At 40.0% G+C, this 24597-nt stretch overlaps 1 protein-coding gene across 2 annotated transcripts in view; it reads right to left on the bottom strand.

Annotated features, from left to right (window-relative positions):
- Positions 1-346: 346 nt before the first annotated feature.
- The window catches only part of LOC126176018 (RNA-binding protein 34), a 110775-nt gene continuing 86524 nt past the window's right edge, over positions 347-24597 (bottom strand). For both annotated transcript variants that reach the window (XM_049923140.1, XM_049923141.1), the window contains exons 5-6: positions 5921-6253; positions 347-518 (exon numbers count right to left, since the gene is read on the bottom strand). In XM_049923140.1, coding sequence (XP_049779097.1) covers positions 408-518; positions 5921-6253 — 444 coding nt within the window. In that variant the 3' untranslated portion in view covers positions 347-407. The remainder of the gene's footprint in view (positions 519-5920; positions 6254-24597) is intronic.

The raw sequence follows: 24597 nt of genomic DNA, 5'->3' as shown, positions 1-24597 counted from the left end.
GTTGAATGAAGAAAGAAAAAAGGAAAGAAAAACACTGGCGAGACTGTTCTGGTACCAGCTTCTGAAAAAGACAGAACACAATTCCGAAAACATCCCAGTAATGTTGCCCAAGGGAGGGAGAAACAATAGCAAGAGGATATACATGCAGCATGTAAGAGAAACGTTGCACAGGCTGGTGGCCCGTGAAAGCCAAAGAGCCCGCCCCCTGTTGGGAAAGACAGGATCAGAAATGCCAAAACTCATGATCTAAATAAAGTTGTTCTATGATATTTTGCTTAGTCAATGAAGGTGCAGAGGCTTCCACATTATATTTTCAATTGTAAACTACAAAGGTCACACACAAAACTTTTTCTGACAGTAGCATAACTTTATTCAGTATTATACATTACATACACAAAACTACACTACTAAATAGAATGTTTTATTTTCTTGGTCTTCTCACTTGCAGATTTGGCCTTATGCTTCAATTTCAGGGCTATAATCTTTTTCTTCTGTTCAGTTTTATTTATTTTCTGTTTCTGTAAAAAGAAAAAAGATATAGTAAAGCTATTGATGACAAATAGCACTATTTATAACAAAGCACTACACTACAAAAATTTAAGACTGAAATTCCAAAATTTCTACACTAGTTCTGGCACAGTAGAAGTGACTGCCAGCAACAGATAACAAATTCAAATTCTCAATGGTAAACCTTACGTGTGTGCGTAGTTACTGAAGTAGCTGCCTTCAATTGCTGTACTGGAATATCACATGGCTCCTTTCTTTCACCATATATTTTTAAAATTTTAAGTATACAGTTATAGCATAGCAGTATCTTTCATAGTAGAAATACCTTGCAAAATTTATAAAGAAGTTGTTCCACAATGTCTTCTAACTAGGTCTATTAGGCACCAACAGTTTTTTTGTCTGCATGGTATGATTCTGACCTTTATTAAGTAGGTCTGATAAAGCATTTCCTTAGCAGTGTACATAAAGCTTCTTACACAACTGATTTGTAATAACCCAAATAAAGGGGGACACTCCCAAGATGACATATACACAGAAGACATAAGCAAATCAATACGTTTACATACAGACAGTGAAGTATAGAAATTCTTTTGAGGGTCCTGATTTTTAACTACATAAACTCATGACCAAAGAAGTTTTGCCTTAACAGTTATTGACATTACAATGATAGCACGCATGTCCACAAAAATTTATCTATAGAGTGAGGGAGGATATGCCTATAAACGATAAATCAAACAATAGAAGGTCCAGTTTCGTGTATCAAGAATATTATGAAAAGGATAGATGAGTATACACCACAAAGATACCTCGAGTTGTGGACAGGAAGAATAAAAAGACTGTTACACATTGAGCTTTCAGCCAAAGCCTTCTTCAGAAAGGAAAAGCACATCTCATGCATACATTATCGCTATTTCCAACTAGAATTACTCTACTCAGTGTCCATTCCCACCTCTTCCTTCCTGTGTTTTTTCATCACCTTCCAAACTGCAAGTGCTCTGATTCTGGCCAGAGAGGCTGGAGATAGTGGTCATGTGCAAAGATATGCTTGCTTATGTGTATGTGTGTTTCCTTTCTGAAGACAACATTTGTTGGAAGCTCAATGTGTAACAGTCTTCTTGTTCTGCCTATCTGCAGTGCAATGTGTCCTTTTTACAGTGAGTAGTAACCTTACAGTGAGTAGTGGTAGTGATAATTCTTGTAGTCTCTACAAAATTATGAAAAATCTAATTGCACATTAAGTCACATTGTATTATTTCCTCATTCTTTCTTCCCCCAAACACCGGTTAACCATTTGCTCCAGGGTCTTTCCTACGCAGCTCATTAAGGTGATGTTCTGATAACAACGTGAACATATTTGGTCCTTATCTGGTTTAAGGAGAGGTATCAAAATTGCCTCACTGCACGAGTTGGGAAAGTGACTTGTCTCCCACATCAAATGAAAAGATTCGAGAAGGATTTACTTTGAGATTACTAGAAAATGCCTAAGCAGGATGCACCAGATTTGGTCATCATCAGGTGCAGTGTCATGAGCCTCACTCAGTGCAACATCCAGCTCCTATGTGGAGAAAATGCAGTTGTACACCTCTGAATTGTTGGGTCTTAAGTCCAACTGGCCCCTCTCTACAGTCACATGGTAGTGGCAGAATGGTGGATCCTGGGCGGCATGGGCAGTAGACACTGCATAATGCTCTGCCATCGCCTGGCCAACATCTCAAAGCATTGCGTGGAGACACCTTGTTTCAAGACTGCTGCTACTGGCAAACAACTGTGTTTACGGAAAAGCTTCCTGATGGATTCCTATGTTTATGTAGAACAAGAGGAATGGTTGACAGAATCCAGGGACGCTTGCCACGATCTTTCCTTGCTTTCCTGGATGAGGTGTCGAGCCCTGGCCCTATCAACTTGGAAGACTGTGAGGTTTTCTGCTGTTGGGCGGCACTTGAACCATCACAGAACTACATGCCCAGCCCGAACTACTGACCAGTACACATCCATCCACCTAGAGACAGGTTGCCTCCAAAAATGATTGGAGGACTTCTGGATGGAGACATCAGCGGCATAATGGATCACTCGTCCACTGTGGCTCACCCACCCTGGACACTGTTGTGGTGCTCCAACACAGTCAGCTGGCTGAACAGTGTCCAGACAGCTCTGATGATCATCCATCTTGGCTGTGTCTTTTCAGGGAGAGCTGGTCACTGGAATGAAGGTCATCAGTGACTTGCCACTGACCGAAGTCCACGAGGGTGGGAGAGAAGAGAGTTCAACAGCTGTCGACTAACCAGAGCCAGCACTGAAATGAGTGGTAAAGCCTTTGTTGAGGAAGCACAGCTCATGAAACAGCATGTGGCTCTCCAGAACCTAGCCCCAGGGGTTGAGCCCCACAATATACGAAAGGCACTGAAGTCTACCAGTAGGAGAAATAATGGGGGGGGGGGGGGGGGGGGGGGTGTCTTTCTATAAGATCTGTTAGAGCCTCAAGAGTCTATCGCATTTGCTGAGGTAAATGCAGCTAGCAAACAGTGATTGTCTAACACACATTAATTTCAACTGCAACCACTTGCAGGTCAGTAGGCAGGGGGACAGGACAAGAGTGGTTTACATTACTGATTAACACAGTGACACCTCCCTTCATGCTTTTCCCAGTGGAGCGTATAGCCCAATAGTAAAGGAGCGTCAGACATTTTAAAATGCATTTCCTCAAAACACAAGCACAGGAGTTTTAGTTCATACATGTCCTGAAGCTATTAATGTTCCACTGTAGTATGGGGGTCATTTGTCATGGGGATAGCTCTTTCAACCTTTGTTTCCATGGGGGAAGGGAGCCCCTGATAGGTGGAGGCTCAGTCTTGTGCCAAGTGTCGCAGGCCAAAACCAAGACCATTTCCTCTGAAGAGGAATCAAGAGAGACATCAGAGAGGATGATGATGATGATGATGATGATGATGATGATGATGATGATGATGATATCATTCAACAGTTTACTTCCCGACTGATAGTGGTCGACACTTTGTTTTAAATTTTTTGGCCTGGGCAGGCTCCAGAGCCACAACTGCGGTTGTGGTAGTGGGCATGGTGGATAGTGGACCAGACTGAACCTCTCGAGGGGCAGGGAGCTCTGCCACATCGGCAACTATGGGTTTTCCTGATTTTTCTGTCACAGTGATGAAAGAGTTATAGGTTTCAAAATAACTGCAGTGGCCCAAGTGCTTTGACAAACACATGTATTACTGCTGGAACTAGCAACCTCTGTTTGAGTGCTATCAGTCTTCTGAACTCACTGTTGAAGAACTTTAGCAGAGGAGGTAGCCTGTGGCAGGAGGTGAGGGGGGGGGGAGACGGTTGCGTGACCTTGCAGATTTTTTGGGCTCACCATATGGGATGTGCTTTGTTGTTTTCATCTCTTGTATCTTCCTTCCTTGAAGGCAAACACTGCAATCCCTAATCCAAATACAGCGAGCCCCAGAGAAGTTTACACCTTTAGAGGAGATAAATGACTCCTTTGTAGGCTTCCTTATCATATTTGCCACAAGTGGCTTCTCCATGGTACCTGAGAGTAGTGTGCTCTAAGTGCTGGCATTTAAAACAGCACATTGGGTTGGGAGGCATAAGGCCACACACTGAGGCGAAGGTAACTTGCCCTGACGTGCTCTGGAAGTTTCATGCTATTAAAGGTAATTTAAAAAAAAGAACAATTTGACAAGAACGCCATTCACCATTTTCATGGTATCTTGCAGATCAACAGTGCCTTCTTGGGTCCAGTCAGCTTTCAGTTCTTTGGGAATATCCACCAGATTCCTACAAGTCAACAACTTTGCTGTAGTCAAGTTGGTGTGCAGCTCAGTTTCAGTGGTATATTCTCCAAGGCTTTTCGCTTTCTGCAGGTTCATTGCCTGTTAGAAACTAGAGGTTTTGGCCAATCACGTCCCATTGTGCAATCACTTGACAGATTTTAATGTGCCTATGATGCTTCTTAAGCCCTTCTGAATGTATTAAGGTGTGTCTTTCAGGAGTCCTCTTATTAGATTTGGTGTTAATAGTTACGAGTGATCCACCCATTCCACTGGGATGAGGGGGAGAAAATTCGAAGATTCCATCTTGTTCCCAACAGCAGCCTGGAGTACAATGATCCACTCGTACTGAGCCCCCCTTTGCACTGAATGGTGCTTGTTGAAGCATACCCAGAGCTTACAATGACAGAGGACTGGTGGTGCTTACCAGGAACCCTGGAGTCACCAAGCCAGTACCTAGCAAATAAATGCTGAGCCTCCAATGGTGGGAATTTGCAGCCCATTCCTTCTAAACATAAATTCTTAACCACTATGCCACCTCAGTTGGTCTTTACGTACATTTCACTAAATATCCCACCTTCCCATTTCTATCAGCATGGAAGAATTGATCTCAACAATTTAAGAATTTTTTAGTCCATTATGTACTGGTACTTGCTGCATTTCCTAGTTATTTGTGTACTGCATAATGAGATCTGCAACCTAAACAAATTTGAAATACTAATTAAACAATCTAATATCCAGGATAGAACAATGACAATATTATGGAAAGGATAGACTGCAACTCACCATATAGTAGAGGTGCTGAGTTGCAGATAAGCACAACAAAAAGACTGTCAAACATAAGCTTTCGCCTGAAAAGGCATTTATTGGAATATGACAACGCACGCACGCACGCAAAACACACACGACTAATGTCTCTGGCCTCGGCACCCAGAGACTGTAGTCGTGTGTGTGAACTGCAACTGCAGGTGAGAGTTGATGTGTGTGGTGTCCAATTTTGATGAAGGACTTTTTGGCCAAATGCTTTCTGTTTGACAGTCTTTTTGTTGTGCCTATCTGCGACTCATGAAGAAGCTTGCACATGATAGAGTAGCATGGAGAGCTGCATCAAACCAGTCTTAGGACTGAAGACCACAACAACAACAACAACAACAACAACATCTGCGACTCAGCTGCTATATGTTGAGTAGCAATCTATTCTTCTTCCTAATACTGAAATGCTAATTAATGGTAGTTTTACCCATATTCCCACTGTACTGTAAATTTGTTCACTGATGGGGCAACTAAGTGAATTCAATGGGGCACAAAGAGAATTGAATTTTCTAAAGGGTATTCACCTGTGACAACGATGTTTAATATGAATAATAACTTTAAGAAAAACATGTATGAATGTAACTGGAACCTATGTAATTATATATAATACCTATTTGAGTGTGGTATCAGATGCAGGAGACAGGTAAAGTAGAAAATGTTAAGCCAGTAAGTATTACAGATTACATTTACCTGCTTCTTTAAGTACCACCGCCTCAGCAATAAATCTAACATAAAAAATTGATGTGAAGATCTGAATTTTAGTATAGCAGCTGTGCATTTTAAGACCACACAAAAACAGGAAAACTTACTTTCTTCTGCTTCCTATCAAGACACTTTTGCCCTTGGAAAGGCAACCTTTTCTGTTTTGGTTTCACTGTTTTATCTGATGTATGTTCAGAAAATTTTCTGTCTGGAATATTACTTTCTTTACTGCTATGCTCCTTCCTCTTTGCAGCTTTCGTTCTGACAATATCTTTGAAATGAGGATTTTGTCCAGATTTTCTGGCAGAATGACAGTTCATTTTGTTATTGTGGTTATTAACTACAAATTTCTTCTTTCGAATGACTCTTGATACACGTAGTGGCCTGTCTTTGAGTGATGTTCCATGAAGATTTAATGCCAGTTCCACTGCATCTGCACTCTGTAGAAAAGAAAGACATATTTTTCAAATGAGTCACTGATTTTCAAAACCTGTTAATTTTCCACCCCCCCCCCCCCAATAATAACTGTTTTATATGTCAAAAGAGCATGTTTTGAGCTGCACAGTTTAGAACATAATACAAGTTCCTGTTATAAAAGTAACTGCAAAGTTGCCTGAATTTACAGACACTGTTATATCCATGATGGCCACAGTTTCAATAGACGATAAATCCAGACAACAAAACAGGATCTAAAAACCGTTATAATGAGTTCACATTTAATGATCTGAATAAAGATGTATTTTAAAACCCGTTACTTCAGTGCACTTGTCAAATTGTTTTTAGAATACATTTTAAACATTACACTAACTTCTCTTGTGAGATTAACGCAACTATTTAGTTTATTTTTCTGTATTTTAGATTTTTGATATTGGTATATCTGTTAAGTTGGATCTTGGTATAAATATGCATTATTGAGTAACAGCTGGTCATTTAGCTGAACTTAACACGTTGTAGGCCTCATTTTAAGAAGTACACTACATAAAACATGGATAAATAAGTCTTAGTATTTTCCAGCCATTTTATTGCACAAGCTCCTGTAGTGGAATTGTGCAAAAGCAGCAGATGTTGAAAAGAAAATGAGGTAAGCTATTTATTATTTTCATTTATAATATACTTCTGCTTACTTTTTCAAATAACATTCTTATAGCCAAGTAAATGTGTAGTATCTAATGTCCATTGCATTTACATCACCATACATTCCAGCAAGGGATTTCCAACAACGCTCTCATGGAAGCATGTGGGCAACTTTCCATGCAAGATATAGAAGTTCATGCAATACCTGACAGACCCTGAATGGTTTCATTCTTAAGTACACAATCAGTAAAGTGGAGAAGATCATTAGAAAGACTAAAGAATAGGAAGGTAACTACTAAATACAACATTCCAAAGCTACATGATGGGAGGCTTCAGTGTCTGTAAAAAAAGTATTCACTGAACACTTAGGGTAGGGCAATATTGTGTTCAGAATCTGTGTAAACAGTTTCCGGAGCCTGGAGTAACTCCCAAGGACAGAAGAGATGGTGACAAAATCTCACACTTATGGTGATAGGAGGTGGTCTGTGAAAGATGTTACTGAAATCATTAAAACCTACTGAGAAACATTACTGTCAGAGGAAAAACATTCACCTTTCAATTTCCAAATTATACAAAATGCATTTGATAATTATTACAATATTAGATTTGGATCTCCTGCCACAGATGAAGCTCTCTTGGTCCCAGATCAGGACATTGTGTTTTGCAATACATACTTAGAAAATGAATTCTAACAAGGTTCATGTCAAAATGCATCCTCAATTTTTCATAGACTGTGCAATAAAAATCTAAAAAATATACATACACTAAAGCTACTAGCCTATGCTTATGGAGCGTAAAATAAAAATCTAGTTATAATTGACATATGCAGAACTGTCCACAAAACATTAAACATGTCAACCTTATTTTTTCAGTTGTCAGCCATTCATATGTAGCAGGACTTCGAATTTCGCCGTGCTACACTCGTTCCCTCAGATATAAATTATACCGTCGCAGCGGTATGAGCACTCAACGGCAGAGAAAATACTAAAATTGTAACTCTTTTTTTGTTTTCTACCCGTCTATTGTCTCTCGAGAGCAGAAGCTTAATGCAGACGTGATCTGATGAAGACGAAAAAAACTTATTAATGTGTAGAAATATTGTGGAAGTTGTTATGACACTTGGAGGAGGGAAGCAACGTAAAATAAATTGTAGTTAATATAAAGATGGTTTGGTATACATTAGAAATTCCTGGACAATGAAACTTATTGCAAGATTTCGGAGCAGACTTTTCACGCAGAAATGAAGTAGGAGATTTCTGAAGACCTGGACGCCGCACGAAAGAAGACATGTAAACACGGTAAAGGATGAACTCTTATCTACGTCATTTCCCCCTGTCAGTTACATTTCGTTATTCTCTGTTCTTTTTCAATAATTTTTGTAGTGGAAATTGGTTTAACTTTTGCTCAAAAACACCACAAGGACCACCCCAACAATAGCTTTTCCGAATCACGAAGTCCGATTTGCATTTCATTCTTTCCCTTTTTCACGGTCATTTACGATTTTAAAACCCCTTTTTATTCACCATTTCTTCCCACTTTTTCAACCTTTTTTCTTTTCTTTTCTTTTTTCTTTTTTCTTAACCACAACTGGCGACCGTGACAGGATGCAATTTTCGGATGAGTCGTTTTTGAGCAAATTTGAAACTTTAATATGTATTTTTTCCCCAACAGAAAATAACCAAAAATCCTAAAGTTTAAATGGTAACTAAAAGACCAATTTTATTGTACCTAAGCAAATGATTATACAACAATATTGTAAAGAATTTTTGTAACTAACTCAATCTGTTTTTATTTGCATGGCATATATTGATGCGAAACTGTTATTTTGAGACCTTTTGGTGATTATCCGATGGAGATGTATTAAGAAAATCAATATTTTGACGAATACGATTTACGCCGAAGTAATTGACCAGCTGCTGCAGGACAGAAAATTTAATGGCGAGTCACACAATTATGAAGCAAGCATTCAATAGCCGACTGTGGAATCCATTTTTCCCTTTCCACACATCCTGTAGTTTTCTTCTAGATTTTTCTAAAATTATCTATCTCTATTGTAGTTTGTGGTAATTATAGTATTGTTGTAGCATATTAAGATCGTGAATTTGACTGCCAAACAGTCATTTGTTACGAAAAATTTTGGCCGCCCTGCTGCATCTTTCTCAACCATTGTTTGCAATAGAGCAATCATTTACATTGACGAGAAAATATTTCAACCTAAATTTGAGTCAAATCTTTATTAATCAGACTTTTATTATTCCCTTTTCGACCTACGATTATACATCCTATTACAATGGCACACGGTAAGGTAGAGAGAGTTTCGGCAGATGAGTTAAGTGAACTAGATTCATCGTTCAACCAACAAGAAAGTCCGCGTTTCCCTCCATGGACAAGTTCACAGATCAATGCAATGATTTTGCCTCAAACTCGCAACATTTGTGATAATACACAGATGGCGACTTTAAATGACGAAATGTGAAATGGACGCGAGACTAGACCGTCAGCGCCATTGTTAGCATCAATGTCAGAACCGAATATTAGGCAAATTCAGCAACGTGACACAAATCGGACACAGGAGACCGACAAACTGGACCGACTATTAGAGTTATTTGCAGACATGAAACGAGACGTTAGTCAGAAAATTGACGTGTTAAACCATACTATGACCGAAAATTTTGAACGAACGACAAAACAGATAACAGAATTAAATACTCCACTCAACAGCTCAAACAGTAATTTGACACATTGTCCGACCGAGTCACTAAACAGGAAGAAACTTTGGTTACATTCACACATGAAACAAAAAACAATATCATCCGATGTGAGAATCAGTTAACTCAAATAGTTAATGTGCAGCAGGAAGTGAACACCCGTGTGGAAGAGTTAGCTCAGGCCCACACTTCAGCTAGTTCCACCCAAGAAAAGCTGACTGAAGAAGTGGGAAATATTACCACACAGCTCACAATGATAGTTTTTGAACAAATCCACCTCAAAGAAAAGATAGAAAAATTAGAAGATCAAGCGGACCTCACGTCACTAAACAACGACACCAACATGGCCGAAAGAATTGTACATGAATGTAAATTGTGTGACGACTATCTGGACAAAAAACTTGAAACAATTACACAGGACATACTTTCAAAAACAAAGATACATGTTAAAGACGAGACAAAACACATAGAAGACGAAGTGACAAAATTACGAGACAATGTTATGCCATGTATGGCTATTGGTGTAAACGCATCGTCAGGGAACAGCTAAAACCATGGCTAATGACACAGACAGAATACCCATTGTGGAATCACCTATTTCCAATCAAAATTACAATGTGCCGCTTTCTTTTACACCAAACGAGCAATATTACAGTACGACACCTAGAGTAGCAGGCGACATAAATCACATCAATACAGTTACGCCAACCGGCATGGCCGATGACACGTTTGTAAGGCATGGGTATTTCCAGACACTTTCCAGTGAGGACAAGCACAAAGTCCACCCTATTGTGTTTATTAGATCACTTGACGGTGTTTTTCCACATGGTTGGTCAGAAGTCGATAAAAATCAGATCCTTTTTTATTTATTTTATTTATTTATTTATTGTTCCGTGGGACCAAATTAAGGAGAAGTCTCCATGGTCATGGAATGAGTCAATACATGAAATTATAACACGATATTAGAAACAGATAAAATGAAATATATATAAAAAAAAAACATATTCAGGTGACAAGTCTTAAGTTTAAATAAAGAAAATCAACAATGTAACACTGGAATTTGCTTAATTTTTTAGCTCTTCCAGGAGCTCCTTGACAGAATAGCAGTGAGCCATGAGGAAACTTCAGTTTAGACTTAAAAGCATTTGGGCTACTGCTAAGATTTTTGAGTTCTTGTGGTAACTTATTGAAAATGGATGCAGCAAAATAGTGCACTCCTTTCTGCAGAAGAGTCAAGGAAGTGCATTCCACATGCAGATTTGATTTCTGCCTAGTATTAACTGAAGAATTACCCCAAAAAATAATACCATACGACATAAGCGTATGAAAATATGCGAAGTAGACTACTTTTCGTGTTTTATTTCAGATACTGTTCTAATGGTAAATAATTCAGTATTTAGTTTCTGAACAAGATCCTGGACATGGGCTTTCCACGACAGCTTACTATCTAGCCGAACGCCTAGGAACTTTAACTGTTCCGTCTCGCTTATAATATGCCCATTCTGTCTGATCAAAATATCAGTTCTTGTTGAATTGTGAGTTAGAAACTGTAAAAACTGAGTCTTACTGTGATTTAGCATCAAATTATTTTCCACAAGCCATGAACTTATTTCATGAACTACATTATTTGATACTGTTTCAATATTACACACAAGATCCTTCACTAGCAAGCTGGTGTCATCAGCAAACAGAAATATTTTTGAATCACCTGTAATACTAGAAGGCATATCATTTATATAAATAAGAAACAGCAGTGGCCCCAGCACCGACCCTTGGGGAACGCCCCACTTAACAGTGCCCCATTGGGACTGAACATCACTACCACTCTCAATATTGCGGAGAATTACCTTCTGCTTTCTGTTCTTAAAGTAAGAGGCGAACCAATTGTAAGCTACTCCCCTTACTCCATAATGGTCCAACTTCTGCAGTAATATTTTGTGGTCAACACAGTCAAAAGCCTTCATTAAATCAAAGAAAACACCTAGCGTTCACAACCTTTTATTTAATCCGTCCAAAACCTCACAGAGTAAAGAGAACATAGCATTTTCAGTTGTTAAACCATTTCTAAAACCAAACTGAACATTTGACACCAAATTATGTGAATTTAAATGCTCCAGTAACCTTGTATATACAACCTTCTCGATAACTTTAGCAAACACCGATGGCACAGAAATAGGCCTATAATTGTCAACATTATCCCTGTCTCCCTTTTTATAAAGTGGCTTCACAACCGAGTACTTTAATCTGTCAGGAAACCGACCACTCCTAAAGGAGTCACCAATCTCATGAGAGGACGAGCAGCTAAGTGGGGTGCCCCTATGAAACGGCGGTGCCTTACTTTTGAACAGTTCGAACAAGCCTCCTTGGACAAATTCTGGTCTGAGAATGAGCAACAGAGTCTAAGGAGAGAAGTGTGCAACGCTGAGACATATGACCTTAAAAAAGAGACATTAAGACAATACTTTGAGAGGTACCTAGACAAGACACTGTACTGGTCCAAACCAGCCGACTTGCCAGCGATAATTGACACTTTAAAGAGCCACTTACCCTTTCCATACCGAGACAGATTAATAGGAGTACCGGAGAACGACGTTAAGACTTTCTTAAACTTCTTAGATCAAATGGACGTAGTTTACAGAGGCCATTCACGCCACTGAAATTTTACTCATATTAGTAACCAAAATCAGCACTCACCTCAAAGGAACCGTAGTGATGGTGGTTGGTGGAACCATCCGTCCGCGCCGCGACACAATATGATGCCTGCGCGCGAAACATATTCAAATGGAAACGTGTATGATGGTAGGAACAACCACAGAAATTCGTGGAATTATAATAACAACCATAATCAATGTCTCTTTTTTAAGATCATCAAAATGGTATCTACATGTAAAATGAAAATCACAGACAGTACAACAACAACTGCAATAGGAGACTTGAGAATAACCGGTACAACCCGGCGTTCTTTGACAGGAACATGTCATATAACAGACATAATTACCACCAAAACAATAACAATCCCAACAATCACCGACAGAATATGTGGAACACACAAAATTCACGCATGACAAATCATGACCCTCCACGGAAACCGCCGCTGTTCCCCAGTACAGTTATGCACTCCCCGCCACGAAGTAGCAATAACAATTGCGGCGTGCCATCAGCTGACGCGTGGGCGCCATCCGGCCAGAATGTTAACACAGTGGAGCTTGTCAATGAACCCGGACAAACACAGCAGACGACGGAAAACAGTCGACGACCGAGCTAAGCGCTCGTGCTTCGGTCGTGGGGTGTTGTAAGAGCACAACGGCTGAGACGGTTTGTTTCCTCAGGTACAATGACAAAATGACAGCAGAACAGGAATTATCCGACGAGAAAAACATTAAATCAGACAGTTGTGTTAAAGAATTCAGACAAGCTATGGCATGGGTTAAGTTTAACGATTATGATGTACAAATTTTATTCGATACTGGTGCTGCTGCAAGTGTGATGTCAACCTCATTCTATAATGAATTGAAACAAATTATAAACATACCTACTTTACCCATACAGAATTGCCACGTGGTTACTGCCACAGGTACTAAATATAAGAACATATGCATGCATGCCCTAGTTAACTTCACGTTTTCCAATACACAGCTCAAGTGTAATTTTCTGATTGTAGACAAGCTTATCATACACTGCATCCTAGGGATGGATTTCTTGAATGAACACAAAGCAATCATAGATTTAAGTAATGGAATATGTCAATTATCTGTAGGAGAACAACTAATTAATGTTGAACTTAACAAGACGATTGAACCACGACAAAAACATTATGAAGTAAGTCAATTTCAATTGGTATATCCTACCATAGTTAGTGTATGTAAATTAACACTTGAAGATTCAGACTATCAGGAGATTGACCAGGATTTATTGTATCAGAAATGAGTCAAATCTGACTATTTAACGAAACAACAGCAAGATGAATTGTACAAATTATTATGTGATTATGCACAAGTTTTCAGTGAGAGGCCTGGTGTAATCAGAGGTTATAGCTACAAAATGGATGTTAAGCCACATAAGACTTATTGTAGGACACATTATAATATTCCACAGGTGAAGAACCCTACAGTTTTACATGAAATCGAGCGTATATTGACCTGGGATGTCATAGAAAACTCACATTCCTCTCATTGCAGTCCTATGTTGGCGGTAGGCAAGCAAGATGGTAATGTCAGATTGGTGCTAGACGCACGTGAAATCAACAAAATTATTATACCTGTTAACACAAGACCCGTCAACTTGGATGAACAGTTGCTAAAATTTTATAATGTAGAATACCTAACTAATATCGACCTCCGCTTATCGTACTGGCAGGTGTCCCTTCACAATGGCAGTCGTAAATACACTGCTTTCCTTTGTGAAGGACGCAGTTATCAGTTTTGTGTGTTGCCTTTTGGTTTGCGCGTAAGCGCGGGCGTGTTCATCGAGGCGCTTGACGCCGTTCTCGGCCCGTGTTTGTTGTCACGTGTCACAGCGTACGTCGATGACATTGTTGTGCCAAAAAATACGTGGGAGGAACATATTGATCTGTTACAGCAAATTTTATTTGAATTTTCACAAGCTAGAGTCACAGTAATTCTTTCGAAGTCCAAAGTAGGAAGGCATGAAATCAAGTTTTTAGACCATATTGTTTCGCCGGAAGGCATTCGTCCCGATTCTAAGAAGATTGATGCTATTCGTAATTTCCCTCCTCCACAAAACTGCAAACAATTGAAAGCATTCTTAGGATTATCTTCTTTCTTTCGGAAGTTTGTTTCACAACAGCTTCTGAACAGCTCCCACCTGCTAATGAGTGCGAGAGGTCATACTCGGTGACAGAGCGGGAGGCTCTTGCCATAATTTGGGCATTCCGTAGGTTTCGCTACTTTCTTTGGGGTAAACATACTCGCATATACACAGACCATCAAGCCTTTTCTTTCTTGCTATCATGCAAATTGCTTCATTCATGGCTCACCCGGTGGTGCCTTTCACTCCAAGAATACAGCTTCGAAATTATTTACATTAAAGGTAAATCAAACTTAGTAGCCGATCCCCTGTCCCGTTTGCTGCAAGACATGCAAAATTTTTCAGAACTTTCGGAGCAAACATCAGACTTTAACATCTTACTTATGTACGATGGTACGTATGCCCCATACTACCACAATACGTGCAAGAACTTTGCTTCACTTCAGGACAGTGACCTCAGGTGGTCAAACATCAAAAATAAATTACGTACAGATCCTTCTTCCCGCTTGCAAAAATATTACACAATACACAAAAATGTACTTTTTCATAGGCGTATCCCAGACTCGCACCATTGGTGTGTTTGTCTACCAGACGCACATGTTGACGATTTTATTCTGTTCACACACAAAACTTGGGGGCACTATGGAGTCACCAAATGCACTGATAAAATAGTACAGTACTGTTATTTTCCCAATCTGCGTCTGAGAGTGTTGCAAATTGTTCGTAAATGTATCATCTGCCAAAAAGCAAAATTTTCCAACCGATCATCTTTGAATGAATTACATCCTATTGTACCAACCAGACCTTTGGAATTACTATCGTTGAATATTGCCGGACCTTATCCCAGAGCTCGTGGAGGTGTGAAATACATCGTTGCTGTACTTGATGTCTTCTCAAAATACTTAAAATTGTATGCTATCCGCACTGTCAACGCACCTGCTATTGCTAGACGTTTGACTAACAGCTACTTTGCAAGGTTTGGCAAACCCCACAGCATTATCATGGATAACGCACCCTATTTTACGGGAAGAAAATAGGAATCTTTTGATCATCAAACATTTTCATACACCAGCATTTCACCCGAAAGGGAACCCAGTCGAAAGGATTTTTAGAGAGTTTGGTCAATTCATTAGAATACATTCACCTCTCAAACATACAAAGTGGATCGAATTTTTAGCACGCTTTGAGCATATAGTAAACAATTTGCCTCATGCCTCAACAGGATACCCACCACATGAATTATTATTAAACAAACCTGAACAGAACAAGTGGGCTATGCCCATTCCAAAGCTAACCGCATCCACAACACACACACCTTTGGAAGAGAAAGTAAAACAGGCATACACTACGGTGTGCAATAAAGCCAAGATCAGGAAAAAGAAATATGACAAACATGTTACAAATACACAAACCTATCAGGTTGATAACGTTGTTCTTTTGCGTTCACATCCCAAGTCTACAAAATTAAAACAACTGAACAGAAAATGGCAGCTATTATATTTAGGTCCTTTCAGAATAGCAAGCATACCTCACCCAGGTTTGTTTTTTGTTTGTTTTGGTTTTAGGGTGCAAAACTGCTATGCTCATTAGCGCCCGGTCCGTGACTTAGGAAACAGTAAGAACCGAAAATGGAAAGCAGCAGCAATGGGAACTAAACTCAAAATTTGAGAAACTAAAAGCAGAAGGAAGGCTTAAAAGTCCACTACAGAAAGGGGTTGGTTGCCCCAAAAAAAGCTTCAAATGACTGACGTCATTTCACTGGCACTAATAAACTCGAGAACGTGATCGGCCGAGCGCGTGTCATCTGCTAAAATTGACGATATATCAGGCGACAGCTGTAGACGGGCGCGTAACAGAGTAAAATAGCAGCACTGAATTAAAAGGTGTCTTACCGTCCACAGCTGAGAGCAGTGGGGACAGAGTGGGGGAGGATCGCTGCTTAAAAGATGTCGATGGCTAAAAAGACAGTGCCCTATCCGGAGTCTACTTAAAATTACCTCCTCCCGATGACACGTTCGAGAGGAAGAGGTCCAAGCACAAGGAAGAGTTTTCACGTCCCGCAATTTATTATGGGGAAGTGTCGACCAATGTGCGTGCCATTAAAGAACAACACGACGACATAAAACGCTCCGTTGATCGGCGAAGGGAATCGATTGAATAGCTGGCCGAAGAAGAGAGACTGCAGCCTTGGCCGCAATATCGGCCGCCTCATTTCCACAGATACCAACATGTCCCGGGAGTCAGAGGAATGCCACCGAGACGCACCCCCAGGTGGAGCAAGCGCAGACAGTCCTGACTCCGGTGGACCAGAGGGTGGACAGGGTAAAGAGCTTGGAGACTGAGGAGAGAGCTGAGAGAATCTGAGCAGATAACCTGCTGCATCTGCTGATGGCAGCGGATGTAGTGGACAGCCTGGAGAACAGCGTAAAGCTCCGCAGTATAAACCGAACACTGGTCGGGAAGCCGAAATTGATTTGGGGTGTCGCCAACAATATAGGCACTCCCTACACCTAACGATGTTTTCGAGCCATCAGTGTAAATAAATGTGGCTTCCTTCATTTGTGCACATAGAGCAGCAAATGCCAGACGATAAACAAGTGAAGGGGTGCCATCCTTGGGAAATTGACAAAGGTCACGAAGCAGGCAGATCCGGGGATGGAGCCAAGGCGGTGCTGTACCCCAAGTTGTCAAGAAGGTTTTAGGAAAGCGGAAGGAAAGAGAATGGAGCAGTTGACGGAAGCAGTCTCTTGGTAGTAGTAGGGAGGAGGGGCGGCCTGCATACCCTGCATCAAAGGAGGCGTCGAAAAAAATGTCATGGGCTGGATTAGCAGGCATAGAAGACAGATAGCTAGCATAACAACTCAGGAGGACTGCTCGCCGATTGGACAGCGGAGGTTCAGCAGTCTCAGCATAAAGGCTTTCCACAGGGCTGGTGTAAAAGGCTCCAGACACTAAACGTAATCCACGGTGGTGGATAGAGTCGAGACGGCGAAGAATAGATGGCCGAGCAGAGGAGTAAACTATGCTTCCATAGTCCAATATCGAGTGCACTAATGCGCGATAGAGGCGGCGAAGGACCACTCGGTCCGCTCCCCAGGACACAACTGCAGGACACGGAGGGTGTTGAGCGATCGCAAACAGCGAGCCGAAAGATAGGAAACGTGGGAGGACCAGCACAGCTTTCTGTCAAACATAAGACCCAAGAATTTAGCGACGTCCGAAAACGGAAGGTTGACAGGTCCTAGATGTAAGGAGGGTGGAAGAAACTCCTTACGTCGCCAAAAATTAACACAAACGGTCTTACTGGGAGAAAAACGGAAGCCGGTTTCGGTGCTCTAAGAGTAGAGGCAATCGAGACATCCTTGAAGACGTCGTTCAAGAAGGCTGGTCCGTTGAGAGCTGTAGTAGATCGCAAAACCATCCACAAAGAGGGATCCCAAGACATCAGGAAGGAGACAATCCATAATTGGATTTATGGCAATGGCAAACAGTACAACACTCAGCACTGAGCCCTGGGGTACCCCGTTTTCTTGGGAGAAAGTACGGGAGAGAGTAGTGTTCACCCGCGCTCTAAATGTGCGCTCTGCCATAAATTCGCGGAGAAAAAAGGGGCAGCCGACCTCGAAAGCCCCAAGAGAACAGTGTGCGGAGGATGCCTGTCCTCCAACAGGTATCGTATGCTCTCTCCAGATCAAAAAATATTGCTACTGTTTGGCATTTCCGGAGAAAATTATTCATGATATAAGTGGAGAGAGCAACAAGATGGTCAACTGCAGAACGATGCTGTCGGAAACCGCATTGGGCAGGTGTTAAAAGACTGCGGGACTCCAGCCACCAAGCTAAACGGCAATTCACCATACGCTCCAAAACCTTACAGACACTACTCGTGAGAGAAATGGGGCGATAGCTAGAGGGGAGATGTTTGTCCTTTCCAGGTTTCGGAACAGGAACGACGATAGCTTCCCGCCATCATCTGGGAAAAGTACTGTCTGTCCAAATTCGATTATAATTGCGAAGGAGGTAACACAGACTAGATTAGATTAGATTAGATTAGATTTACTTTCATTCCAATTGATCCGTAGTGAGGAGGTCCTCCTGGATGTGGAACATGTCAGAAAAACAACAATACATGACAAATATATACAACTAAAACAAATAAGCTAATGTACCATTCCACAGGTCCCAAGTGAAATGATCGTCATTTTTTAATGAACACAGAGTCATTTTACAAATACTAATGCACTGAATTTAAAATAAAAAAGTTTTTTTATTTATTTATAAGGTAATAAACATGTAATACAACTACTGTAATACTTATTTACAATGAACACATTACTGCACTGAAATGGTGCAGAAGTTAGATTATACTCACACACACACACACACACACACACACACACACACACACAAATTTTCAGTGAACACATTACTGCACTGAAATTGTGCAGAAGTTATGTTGTACTTATATACAAATCAGTTGGTTTTACTAAGAAATTCATCAATGGAGTAGAAGGAGTTGGCCACCAATAAATCCTTTAGGCTTCTCTTAAACTGAATTTCATTGGTTGTTAAGCTTTTTATGGCTGCTGGCAAGTTATTGAAAATGCGTGTTCCTGAATAATGCACACCTTTTTGTACAAGACTAAGTGACTTTAAATCCTTGTGAAGATTATTCTTATTTCTAGTATTGATTCCATGAATTGAGCTGTTGGTTTGAAAAAATGATATATTTTTAATGACAAATTTCATTAAGGAATAAATATATTGGGAAGCTGTAGTTAGTACCCCTAGTTCCCTAAACAGGCTTCTGCAGGATGTTCTTGAGTTCACACCACATATAATTCTTACTGAACGTTTTTGTGCCCGGAAAACTTTAGCTTGGCTTGATGAATTACCCCAAAAAATAATCCCATATGACATTATGGAATGAAAGTAAGCATAGTATACCAGCTTTTTCATTTTTATATCCCCTACGTCTGACAAAATTCGCATTGCAAACAGAGATTTGTTAAGACGCTTCAGCAGTTCTGTGGTGTGCTCCTCCCAACTGAATTTATTATCAAGCTGTAATCCCAAGAATTTAACACTGTCCACTTCTTCTATCTTCTTGTCATCGTATGTTAGACATATACTCTTGGGACACCCCTTACAAGTTCTGAACTGCATGTAGTGTGTTTTTTCAAAGTTTAGTGACAAAGAATTGGCTAGGAACCAGTGATTAATGTGATCTTTCTAAGACTACACTTGATTTGCTATTTATTGCAATGTTTGTATCATCGGCAAACAAAACAAACTTGGCATCTGGTAATGTTACTGATGAAAGGTCATTGATATACACAAGAAAAAGTAAGGGCCCCAAAATGGAACCTTGTGGTACCCCACATGTAATTAGTTCCCAGTTGGATGATGCCTGATAGCTTGATACATGTCTCTTTCCTAATAACACCCTTTGTTTCCTGCCAGAGATATAAGATTTGAACCATTTTGCAGCATTTCCTGTTACACTATAATATTCTAGTTTACTTAAAAGGATATTGTGATTTACACAGTCAAATGCCTTTGACAGATCACAAAATATACCAGTTGCCTGCAATTTTTTGTGTAATGAATTAAGCACATTTTCACTGTAAGTGAAGATGGCCTTCTCAATATCAGAACCTTTTAGAAATCCAAACTGTGACTTTGACAGTATGTTATTTGAGATAAGATGGTTATAAAGACGACTGTACATTACTTTTTCGAAAATTTTTGAGAATGCTGGTAACAGTGAAATTGGACGGAAATTTGATGCTATTTCTTTATCTCCCTTCTTAAACAGTGGCTTAACTTCAGCATATTTCAGCCATTCAGGAAATATTCCACTGATAAACGACTGGTTACACAGATAGCTTAATATGTTACTTAGCTCAGAATCACATTCTTTAATTAACTTTGTTGATATTTCATCATACCCACTAGATGTTTTTGATTTTAAAGATTTTATGATGGACATTATTTCTGTTGGGGTAGTAAGGGTCAAATTCATATTATGGAAGTTACTTGAAATGTCTGGTCTAAGGTAATCCATAGCAGCATCTACCGAACCTGACAACCCCATCTTTTCAGTAACAGTTATAAAATGTTTGTTAAAAAGTTCTGCAACACTATACACATCTGTCACCAATGTATCATTTACTCTTAATGCTATTTGTTCCTCTTCATGTCTGGTTCTACCGGTCTCCTCCTTCACTATATCCCATATTGTCTTTATTTTGTTATCTGATATGACTATCTTTTCCTTGTAATATATTTGCTTTGACATCCGTATTACAGTCTTTAATATTTTGCAGTATTTCTTATAATGTGCTATAGCATCAACATTGGAAATGTTTCGGATTGACAGATACAGTTTTCTTTTTGTTTTACAAGATACCCCTATTCCTCGAGTAATCCATGGCTTCTTTGTAGATTTTCCTCTAACCTTAGTAAGTTTTGGGGGAAAGCAGTGTTCAAATAAGGTAAGCACTTTATTAGCAAAAATGTTATATTTTTCATTCATGCCATGAGCACTGTAAACATCATTGGTTGACGAATGCAGCAACATTTGGATGTGGATACCATCCGGTCCTGGGGCGGAGGAGCGAGAAGAATAGAGTGCATGTTGGAGTTCCTGCATGGAGAAAACAGTATTAAAGCTTTCGCAATTTTGAGAGAAGAAAGCAAGAGGTTGCACTTCCGCTGCACGTTTCTTCGGGACAAACGCTGGCGGGTAATTTGAAGAGCTCGAAATCTCAGCAAAGTGTTTACCCAACGAGTTAGAAATTGCAACGGGGTCCACTAACGTATCACGCGCAACAGTGAGCCCAGAGACTGGGGAGAGACTAGGCGCGCCTGATAACTGTCGAAGCCGACTCCAAACTTCTGAGGAGGGAGTGAAGATGTTAAATGAGCTAATAAAGAATTTACATGATTAATGGAAAATCTCATATAAAGATGTGAAACAAATACTAACAAAGAGATAGAGGGGCTGGCCAGTACTTACCTCAGCTCAGTACAGCCGATAGATACACACAAAACAGAATCGAAAATTTACATTCCTAGCTTTCGGAACAAATGTTCCTTCATCAGGGAGGAGAGAGGGGAAAGAAAGGGAAATATGTACATATAAAAAATAGAGGGAAACATTCCACGTGGGATATATATATATATATGTTTGGATGGATATGTGTGTGTGTGCGCGCGCGCGAGTGTATACCCGTCCTTTTTTCCCCCTGAGGTAAGTCTTTCCCTCTCCTTCCCTCTTTCCTGATGAGGCAACAGTTTGTTGCGAAAGCTTGAATTTTGTGTGTATGTTTGTGTTAGTTTGTGTGTCTGTCGACCTGCCAGCACTTTCATTTTGTAAGTCACATCATCTTTGTTTTTAGGTATATTTTTCCTTCGTGGAATGTTTCCTTCTATTATAACCATATATATATATATATTTTATTACATGGAGGTAAGGGACTTTCGAAACAGTCGAGTTTCATATGACTACATCTAGATCGTTTGTAAAGATTTCATCTTTTACCTAGAGAATGTTAAGACAAAGAAACATTATTTGAAAGGAAAAGAGCAGCCACCTACAATGTATCATGAGGACACCCTCAGAAATACCCAACCTAACAAAATGCAAATTTTGAGAGAAAACATCATTAGTTCTCTACAGGGTCTCCTTTCAGATCAATATAGCAATGTTCAATAGCTTTGATAGTGTGCTATAGTGAGAATCATCGAGCTCCACAAAACAGCCTTCAACTGCAGACACCACCACTTAATTTTTGGCCCACCTTTTACGAGGAAGCCATTTCTTGAAGTTTGGAAACAAAAAATATCCAAAGGAGGCTACATCTGGCAAAGAGAGGGCATGAAGAAGCAATTCGAATTTTTAACACTCTGATTTTGGTCATGGCAAAAATGGATGTGTAAATTGGTGCAGGATCATGATCAAACGTACCTTTATTTTTCGCTAAATGAAGTAAGTTTTGCTCAATTTCATAACTCAAAAACTGCAATAAGTTCACATAATATTCGCCATTGACTCCTTCTCCTTTTTGAAGATAATCAATGAAAATAACACACACACACACACACACACACACACACACACACACACACACAAAACCTGATGCACTGACCTTGTCTGCAGATGGAATGTTTTTGCCTTCTTTGGAGCTGAGTCTCCCCTTCCAGCTGATTGTTTCAACTGTTCCTCTGCCATGTTTCATTCAGGGTTATGAACTGATGCAAAAACTGGGCTTTACTGCTGTGGAACATCAAACACTCGACTGAAACATCCTAACAATGCTGTTTTTGTTCCACTGCGAGTAAATGCAGCACCCATGCTTTCTCGATTAAAATTCTCCATCAGTATGCAATAGAACAGCAATTCTTGAAATACATACAACATAGGCTAGCTTGCATACCTTCAGTTGATGGTCATTCAATACAATTTTGTGAATTTTCTCCACAATATCTACATCTACATATACAATCCGCAAGCCAATGTACAATGTATGGCAGATATGGTGGGTAGTATCCTGTACCACTATTAGTCATTTTCTTTCCTGTTCCAACCGCATACAGAACGACTATCTATATGCCTCTGTAGGAGCCCTGATTTCTATTATCTTCATGGTCCTTGCATGAAATGTTCTGCAGTCAGCTTCAAATGCCTTTCCCCAAGTTTTATCTATGCTGTTCCTCAAAAGGAGCATTGCCTTCTCTTCAAGAGTTCCCATATGACTTCCTGAAGCATCTTCATAATACTTGTGTGATATTAAAACCTATTGGCAACAAATCAGGCAGCCCGCCTCTGAACTGCTTCGATATCTTCCTTTAGTCTGATCTGATGTGGATCACGAACACACTCGCAGCACACAAGAATGGGTTGCTCTACTATTAACATGCAGTTTCCTTTACAAATGAACTACACATTACAAAATTCTCCCAATAAACTGAAGTCAACCGCTTACCTTCACTACTACAATCCTCACATATTTGTTCCATTTCTACTGCTCTGCTACATTACCTACATATTTAACTGACCCGACTGTGTCAAGCAGCACACTATTAATGCTGTTCCAAACTTACAGGTTTCATTTTCCAACACACCTGCATTAATTTACGAGTTTCTACATTTAGAGCTAGGTGCCATTCATCACACCAACTAGAAATTTTGTCCAAGTCATTTTGTATCCTCTTACAGCCACTAACCTTCAACACCTCCCCATACATCACAGCAAACAGCAAACAACCACAGGTTTGTGCTCATTCTGTCTGCCAGCTCATTTATGTACATAGAAAGTAATAGTGGTCTTTCAACATTTCCCTGACGATACCCTCATCTCTGATGAACCCTCGCTGCTGACGACAACACATTGGATTATGTCTTCAAGCCACTCACTTATCTGGCAACCTATTCCATATGCTTGTACCTCTGGTAACAGTCAACAGTGGGGCACCGTGTGCAATGCGCTTTTGGAAGTCTAGGAATGCGGAATCTGCTTGTTGCCTTTCATCCATTTCACACGGTATCATGCAGGAAAAGGGCAAGCCGAGTTTATAAAACTGTGCTGATTTGTGGACAGAAGCTTTTCCACCCCAAGGAAATTCCTGGCGTGGTTATATCATCTGACTGACCATTGCTAAGTTCGTCTTGGCACTTTGTAAGGCCTCGCTTAAACTATGCCACCCAACATTTTACTTCTGTGAACACAGGAGCAGACTCTCCCCAGATCAGAATCTAGCTCAGCTTTAATATTAGTTGGATTGAGACCTTTCAAACAGAACTATGACAAGTTTGATCCAAGTTTAAAAAGTTCCTGAATGTGGTCACTATTTATGACTGGCAAATAAACAGTAAACAAATTAACATAACCAAACTTCAAACTTAAGCTTTATATGGCTGGTATTTTAGGCATAGGCATTTGTTTCAAACAACAACCGCTATCTATACCTCACTTTGGGTACTTCTGGGACCAACATCATATTTGAAAGGCATTGTTGGTTGCTGCTTCTCATTGAAATATTCTGTGGTGCTAATTTTTACACTTTTATCTTGAGTAGAACAACAAATTTTATGCTATAAACAAACATTTAAACATCTTAAGTATAAGGCAATTGCAAAGAAGTTGAAACCTGCACTAGCAACAAAGAAAAACATTTTAGGGAGGGGTGGGGTGGGCAACTTTCTCTATGAAAGAAGCTGTGCCTGCTCA

This window comes from Schistocerca cancellata, chromosome 3 (assembly GCF_023864275.1).
Source record: "Schistocerca cancellata isolate TAMUIC-IGC-003103 chromosome 3, iqSchCanc2.1, whole genome shotgun sequence".
In the NCBI taxonomy this organism is placed as follows: domain Eukaryota; kingdom Metazoa; phylum Arthropoda; class Insecta; order Orthoptera; family Acrididae; genus Schistocerca; species Schistocerca cancellata.
This window is presented reverse-complemented; position numbering and strand designations above follow the sequence as displayed.